At 40.1% G+C, this 7846-nt stretch overlaps 1 protein-coding gene across 1 annotated transcript; it reads right to left on the bottom strand.

Moving 5' to 3' along the window:
- Positions 1–3022: 3022 nt before the first annotated feature.
- RETNLB (resistin like beta) lies at positions 3023–4417 on the bottom strand. The gene is made up of 3 exons (XM_008146676.3): positions 4291–4417; positions 3719–3796; positions 3023–3150 (listed from the first exon to the last, which is right to left on the bottom strand). Exons 1-3 carry the CDS (start codon positions 4415–4417, stop codon positions 3023–3025), a joined length of 333 nt encoding a protein of 110 aa, XP_008144898.1.
- Positions 4418–7846: the final 3429 nt, after the last annotated feature.

Here is a 7846-nt window from a genome sequence, read left to right as displayed (position 1 = left end):
TTGTTCTGGTTCTCTGCCTTAGGGAAGTCTTTCTGCCTCTCTTAATTTCCCCTCCCCTCTCTTCTTGGCAGCCCCACAAGCTGGTAGCCACCCTGCCAGGAATTGCCACGTTTGGAGACATCTCCCATTATAGACCTTTGTTCATTCCTTCAACAGGAAGAGGTAGAAAAGATGTGGTCTAAGAGCCCTAGTTGTCACCTGCCCTTGACTAATTCTGCCCAAGGGAAAGTAACAAAAATTCCTATTGCTAAAGGATTAAAATTAGAATAGAAGCTCAATAAAGGCAGTAATCCTTGTCCATTTTAGCTTCTACTATATCCCAAAGCCTGTCACTCAGCAGAACTCAATAAATATTTGTAAAATGAATGAATACAAATATCTATTAGTGACTTATGAAGAAATGAGGTTCAATGACTCTAGACTTGGTTCAGTGGCTGAGTAATGTTATTATAGCCTCAGACTCCCGCCCCCTACCTTTTCTACTTCACAATCTTTATAATTTTTTCTCAAAAGCCACGAAATGATTAACTCCATGGTGACAACTCCAGACTCACACCCTCACACCAACATTCAAAGCAACAAGGGTTATGGATAATTTTGAAACTCTGGTTTTTATTCAGGGAACAAACTCTCCCAGGAGGTCCAGAGTTTTTCTCTGTCTTCTTGGCCTGATTTTGGTCCCATGCCACAACTCCACCCCATACAAAGGTGTCTAGGACAGAGAATATATGGCCAAGAGGACCAAGAGCTTGATTATTGGCTTAAATAGTAATTTAGCATTTAGCACTGGGCACATGACCACCCTAATGTAATATCAGGATATTGTTAACACAGACAAAGGGAAAATTGGCCACTGAATGGACAATGAACTATTTCAGCCAGAGCTACAAAATCTGACTTCTGCGTCTACAGTTGCCAACCTCTTTAGCCTCCATCATCTCTCTTTGGCTTTTCTTTCAAAGAGGTGCCCTCTGATATACAGCTATTTCTCCTATAAGCACCTCGAGAATGGAGCCCAGGGACTAGTTAAAACAATGTCTGTCCTTCAGTGACCAGGGTTGAGGTAAAGGAAAAAGAATAGAAAGCAAGAGAGAAAGTGGACTCAGAGTTGAAGTTGAACACAGTAGTAGACTCATTCATTATTCATTACAGCACTTCCATGTGCCATGCACTATTTTAGTATTTAATGACAAGCAAATTAAATAAGGTTTCATCTTTCATGGATCACATGTCCCAAGGAAGGATTGACAGATAAATACATATTATGATATCAGGATCGAGAAGCATTTAAAAAAGGTGGGAGGGCAAGAGATAAAGCATGATGGGAAGGCTTCTCTGAAAAATACCGAGACTTGACCTTGTATGTGGAGAACCATGTCACTATGTGGGGAACACCGAGTGGAAAGGCCCTGAGGTGGGAGAGTGATTCTAACTTACAGAAACACAAAGAACACAGGTGTGGGCAGAACAAAGTGAGCAAAGATCAGAAATGAGGTCAGAGACATAACCAGTGGCTAGATGTAGGGTTTTCTTTGTCATGATAAATACTTGGGATTTTATTCTTTGTGTAATGAGAAGTCATTAGAAGTGTACTTTGGATAGGAAAGTGACATAATTTGGTTTATATTTTTTTAAAACTCACTCTAGCTGCCATAAGTAGGAGCCAATTTTAATTATTGCAATGATTAATAATACACAATTGAACAAATCATAAGAAAATTTGAGAAGTAATTGATAAACATAATGGCATCTTTTGTAAATGTATTTCTTAAATGAGAGAGATGAGGCTACTTTTTCCCCAAGTATTTTACATACCCATGAATAAATAATACTAGAGAGAAATAAAGTTTCTATTCCTATTTTCTTCCTTTCATAGTTATAAGCTCTGAGACTACTTCATAATTAAATATGTAGGAAGGAGAAATTTTATTATAGTAATGTTGTTCAATTTGTTTGACTTCCTTTTGAATTATTAGTTAAAAATCACACAGCAACTTACTATTAAAAGTTATTTTTTGGTGGCCTATCCACTGATAACTGGATTATGTCCTCCTCCAGTATTGAGTAAAAACCTGGAATCTTCCTAACTTGTAAAAGACTTGTCACTGAATCACTCAACACTGGCACCATATTTTGAATCATTTTTTGACATTCAACAGATTTTTATAACCCAGGGCAATGAATCATGGAAGGTTTGGTGACAGGTAAGGGCTTGTTTTCATTTTGTTATGGTGGAGAAACACAATGGCAAATTTATCACCTTGATCAAAGGAGATCTTGGCACAAAATTTAGGAAACAGTACAGATACAAATTTAAAAAATCTAGAAATTGGTTATTGTAAAACTGCCTTTACCAGCCTTCATCTTGAAAAGTCAGCCTGCACCTAGTTTGGAGCCCACCATGCTAGTTGGTGAGGTCCACAAGGGAACATGTATTATTTTCTTTCTTTGTACCTCTACTACCAAGCAAAATGCCTGGCACAAAGTCATTACTCTTTTGTTAAATAATAAAAGAACTGGAGTGTCCATCTCAGCTTTCCCCATTTTCCTCATATTTTTCCTAATTCTTGCTAAGATGGGGTAATTGGGATGCTAGAAACATTTTCTGGCTAAAGGAGTCCTAAGACAGAAGTGGTAACATCAAAATATATATGACGAATTTCAGAGGGAAGGCGAGGATGGGTGGGGAGAGATTAACTGGGGAACTTATATGCATATATGCATTGCCTATGGACACAGACAGTGTGGTGAAGGTCTTGGAGGGGTGGTGCAGGGGGGAGGGGGTCAATGGGGAAAAAAAAAACACAAAGGGGACATCTGCAATACTTTCAACAATAAAGATAAATTTAAATAAATAATTATAATATATATATATGTATACACAGATAGATGCAAAAATTGCCTTTATTAGCCAAGAAGCAGGGTTATAACAAATGAAAGGGAGACTCTGAGTCATGTTTCCTGTGCGGGGTCCTGGTTACATTGCAGTCATGGTCACACAATGGGGTTCTCCTCCTCCTCCTCAGTTCAGTCGGCAGCAGCGGGCAGTGGTCCAGTCGACCACACTGCACTGGCAGTGACAAGTGGTTTCCCTTCGGATATCCCAGGAACCACAGCCATAACCACAAGCACAGCCGGTGACAAAAGTCCCTGCATGGGCACATGAGACATGGAGGTCAGAGCCCTGAGATTTTGAGAGGCTAGAGGAGTCCTAAGCCGGTGTGATAACATCAAAAATATATATGACGAATTTCAGAGGGAAGGGGGCGGTGAGTGGAAATAGATCTAGGTTTTGTGGGGTCTAAAGTTAATTCCATTGTGAAAGTCCCTTTTAATAAAATAACAAATTTAGGTATATGGCCATGGAGGAGATCTGTGAAAGTGAGGGGCCTAGGCACTTCTGTTCCCACACATTCATGATAAATTCACCTCTACCCACTGAAACAGGGCAATAGATTGAAAAAGGAAAATAAATGGCAGGGGACTTGGTAGGGGATAGGACTATAACAGGACAATTAAGAGGAAGGGCTCATATATCAGGTCATGAAAGGAAGGTGGGGAGGGAAGAGGCAGAAACCCAAGATCCTTCAGTAGCTTCCTTAAGGGAAATGAGAATGGGTAAGTGATCTCTGGGAGCCAGGAGTCATTACTCAGCTGGGGATGGACAGGGGAGAGCACAGGGCATCTTACCCCCATCCCTCCTCATGGAATTACTCACCTGAAGGGCAGGAGGACAGTTTGCCAGAGTTGGTGACACTGGTACATGAGATGCTTGTTGGGGCAGGTGGGTTGCACTCTGAGTAGGAAAGAAGAAGGGATATTGCCCATGCTCTGTTTCCCATAATGCCCTCCTAAATCTCCTTCTTCCTCAAATATGTCCCTAGGTCCATGAATAGGTGACTAACTAGTTTTAATGTTTCGTTTTCTCATTTTTCAAATGAAAATAATAGTTGTACTTACCTCAGAGAGTGAAAATTAACTGAAATAATCTGTGTAAAGTTTTTCATCATACCTCATTCATAATGAGTGTTCATAAATTATTACTATCCTCCTCCTCCTCCCCTTCATCATCATCACCATCAATCTCATTATATCAAGGAAACCTGAACTTTTAGCCAAGAGTCCAAAAGGAGATGGGGGAGTGGGAAAGCCCTGGGGAGGAATCTTGGGCTTGAGTGGAGTGATTAGAGATTGGGTTTCAGGGATGGGATAGCAGAGAAGCTAGGGTGTAGGAGCAGGAGGCATGATCAGGGGCTATTGTCCCGTTTCCCCCAATTCTAGTCAATTTACCCAAACCTTGGAGAGCTTCCTTTATCCTTTCATCCACAATGGAGTCTAAGGACTGCTGCGTGATCCCTGGGCTCATCAGCAGGAGAAGGAGGATGGGGATGAGAAGGCTGCAAGGGGTAGGCTTCATTTTGTGGAAAGGCAGTATCCTGGAGCTGGGAGGAAAGATTGGAACAAAGCTAAGATCTCCGAGCCCCAGTGTGGCTGGGAAGGAAGGGAGAAGAGAAAGTGAAGAAATGTCCGGATGGAGTTTGGATCTCTCTAAGTAGTTTGGAGAAGCAGGGAAGGTGGCTGCATAGAGGACTCACTCACCAAAAAGCTCAGAAAAGATCTGCAAAGGTCTGCAAAACATCCTTCAGGCAAGGATGTTTTATAGCCTGGGTACCGCTTAACACACAAGCACGTGCACACATGCAAACACATTCCGTAGTACATTTTCAGAGACGTTGCCAATTGGGGAGTGCACACAACAGTGATGAACTTTAGTTTGTCCTTGGTAAACACTGGCTGTCTTTATTCTGCATCTCTAGTGCCAAGGGGAATTATCTGGCTTTCCTGTTCTTCCCTCTCTTTTCTTCTTGGCAATCTGATAAGGCTGGCACATGGATCTTCTGTTGACTGCCCTGGATTACAGGCCACTTGTTTTTTTTGTGTTTTTTTTTTTTTTTTTTTTTTTAATCAGGAAAAGGTTACTTTATGGTCTGCTGAGTGAGGGCTCTTACTCATCACCTGTTAAGACATCATTTTATTGTCCTTGGCTAATCCCATCTGTTGGAAAGTAGAAAAGCTGATGACCAGTATTGTACAAACAAGGAAGTGTACTGTTTACTTAACCAGAGAATGGTGCTTGATTCCAAGGCTCTTTTGGAGACTCCACAGAGTCATTACCAACCTGATCGTTTCCCCCTCTTCTCCACCAGTCTGAGTTTATTGGCTTTTTGTCTTTGATCTTGTCTCATCATGGTCACAAGGTGGCAGGTATCACATTATCAGTGGAGATCCTGAGCAGGCAAAGTCCTTGTGCTCTTGAGACTACATTGTAATGTGGGAGATAAATATATAATATGTCATATATTTAAAAATTCTCTGAAGAAAAAGAAATCAGATAAGACAATTGAGTGTGCCTCTGTACTGTTGCTCATATGCAATGTGCTCTGGGACAGCATCTCAGAAAAGGTAACCTGTGAGCAATGACCTGGAAATGTGTGCGTGCAGTGAGACAGAGGAAGAGCTGGGGCAAATGCTTCAGGGTAAGAGGCAAACAGGTGTAAAGAGCCCAAGGCAGGGAGCCCAGCCAGCATAGCTCAGTGGTTGAGCATCGATCTATGAACCAGGAGGTCACAGCTGGATTCTCGGTCAAGGCACATGCCCAGGATGCAGGCTCATCCCCTGTGGGGGCTGTACAGGAGGCAGCCGATAGATGATTCTCTCTCACCATCGAGTTTCTCTCTCCCTTTCCATTCCCTCTCTGAAATTAATTAAAAATATAAATATATATATATATTAAAAGAGAGCTTAAGGCAAGGAGATGGTTGGTGTGTTGAAGGAATAGCTACAAAGACAGTGTGATCAGAGTGAGTAAAGTGAATAAGGAAAGAAAAGTTAGAAAAGAGGTAAAAAAAATTACAACCAGGACCAGGACATTAAATCTTGTTAAATCAACATAAGGGCTTTGGACTTCATTGTAAATTTGACAGATAATTACTGGAGTGTTTTGTTCAGGAGAATAACACAAGATGATTTATGTTTTGCAAAGCTTACTAAGGCCCCTGTTGTGGGAAAGAGACTGGAGGGAAAACAGGTAAACAAGGAGACGAGGCAGGAAGTGTTTGCAGAGTTCCAGGTCTCAGAGGTAGTCAGGGAAGGAATGAGAATTGGATGTATTTGGGTTAGATATAGAAGGTTGAGCCTCTTTAGAGCTCACTGGTGGATTAGGTGTGGGGTACAGGGGAAAGAGAACAGTGAAAGATGAAGGTTATTCTGAACAACTTGCTGAAAAATGATGCCATTCACTGAAATGGGGAATCCTGGAATAAGAGTAGCTATCACCAGAATATTGATGATGATGATAAATTTAATATGCCTGTTAGACATCCAGACAGAGCTGTGGCATAGGCAATTGGTAAACGAGGTTGGGGTTTAGGGCTCAGATTAAGAAAGTAGATGACCAGGACATTGGTTTGCAAATATGGATTCAATGGCATCAACTGATGAGTTTGCTGAGAATGGCAGGGAAAGAGAAGAGAAAAGGATTACACAAGCATATTCTTAGATTAAACGGAGCCTGGACAGCAGGGACAGTGAGTAACACTTGTGGGTAACACTTGCAGTCAGTGGCATGCTAGTGCGTTGGACACCCAGAGGGGACCACTTCTAACACCTCTGTCATAACAAAATTATTTCCAGTCATTATTATGTAATGATCAATAATAATCATTACTTTTTATTCATTATCTGGTTTTAAAACAAAAATAACTATTAAAAGAATGAATGTGAATTTTAAATATATCATTTATATCTAGTCTAATATTTTTGTGCGAACTAAAATTTGTACTCACCAATATAATATTATACCTCTCAGTTTGCACAATCTTTGAATTTATATTTTGAAGCACAATTAAACTCCTCATAATAATATTGAATGACCAAATTGATGTAATTGAAGTTCTGCTAATTTGTCTTTATAAGCACTGGATTGTCACTGCTCATTTGGAATCTACTGTTTAATTGCAGAAATATTTAGTAGCATAGGGATTGGTGACACAAATGTAAACCTGAGCATTTCTGAACTGTTAAGAACTAACTTAAAAATGAAGGCATATACTAAGTATGTGGGGCCTCACTATACAAGAGGAGTTCTCTGAATTAACTTCCATGTAGAATATGACTCTTTAAAATAAGTATTAAAATTTGCTAATTTGAAGTTTACATATCACTATCAAAACTCAACAGTAATCACAGCAATTGTTTGGATCAGTGTTTTGGGGGAAGAGTGTTTTACCATCGACATTATTTAGAATTGCCAGTGTATGGTAATAATAAAAATTGAGTTGACTTTTATACAAATTTATGATTGCTTTTAAATTCTCTATAGCCAATGAACAGTGCTTTGTGCCTGCACCCTTACCCTTGGTGGTCACTGCTTATGGTACAAGGACATTGCCTCTGCATTCCTGGAAAATGGTTATCATCTTATACAGAGAGGGTGGAAGAAAGGTTTTTGTTCCTCCAACATGTGTAGATAAACTATACAAAGTCTTTTTAACATTTCTCTCTCCCTAGAGCTACTCTCTTCCTAAGAGTGCACTCCTTTCTTAATGACCCAAATGTGAAGGTACATTTTAAATCTTTCTTATCTTCTCCTTCCAAGCAATTCTCTACTGATTAACTTGCATTTTATTTTATATAAATAAAGTTTGAAGAGTAGGTAGCATAGAACAGAAGCTGTAAACATCCTCTGGGTAAAAGTAACAGGACAATTAAAGAAAGTAAAGGTATGAAAGATGGGGCTGAAGTTGATAAGGTCGTCTGTTCCAGGTTAAGCTAAGGCCAGCACTGT

Source organism: Eptesicus fuscus, chromosome 3 (assembly GCF_027574615.1).
Source record: "Eptesicus fuscus isolate TK198812 chromosome 3, DD_ASM_mEF_20220401, whole genome shotgun sequence".
Classification (NCBI taxonomy): Eukaryota; Metazoa; Chordata; class Mammalia; order Chiroptera; family Vespertilionidae; genus Eptesicus; species Eptesicus fuscus.
This window is presented reverse-complemented; position numbering and strand designations above follow the sequence as displayed.

Excerpts from the sequence above, each read along its gene's own strand:
- RETNLB (XM_008146676.3), bottom strand. The coding sequence starts at position 4,417 with ATGAAGCCTACCCCTTGCAGCCTTCTCATCCCCATCCTCCTTCTCCTG. Across the intron at positions 3,797-4,290 it reads GGAAGCTCTCCAAGGTTTGG|AGTGCAACCCACCTGCCCCA; the intron begins GTAAATTGACTA and ends TTTCCTACTCAG. Across the intron at positions 3,151-3,718 it reads ACTGTCCTCCTGCCCTTCAG|GGACTTTTGTCACCGGCTGT; the intron begins GTGAGTAATTCC and ends GTGCCCATGCAG.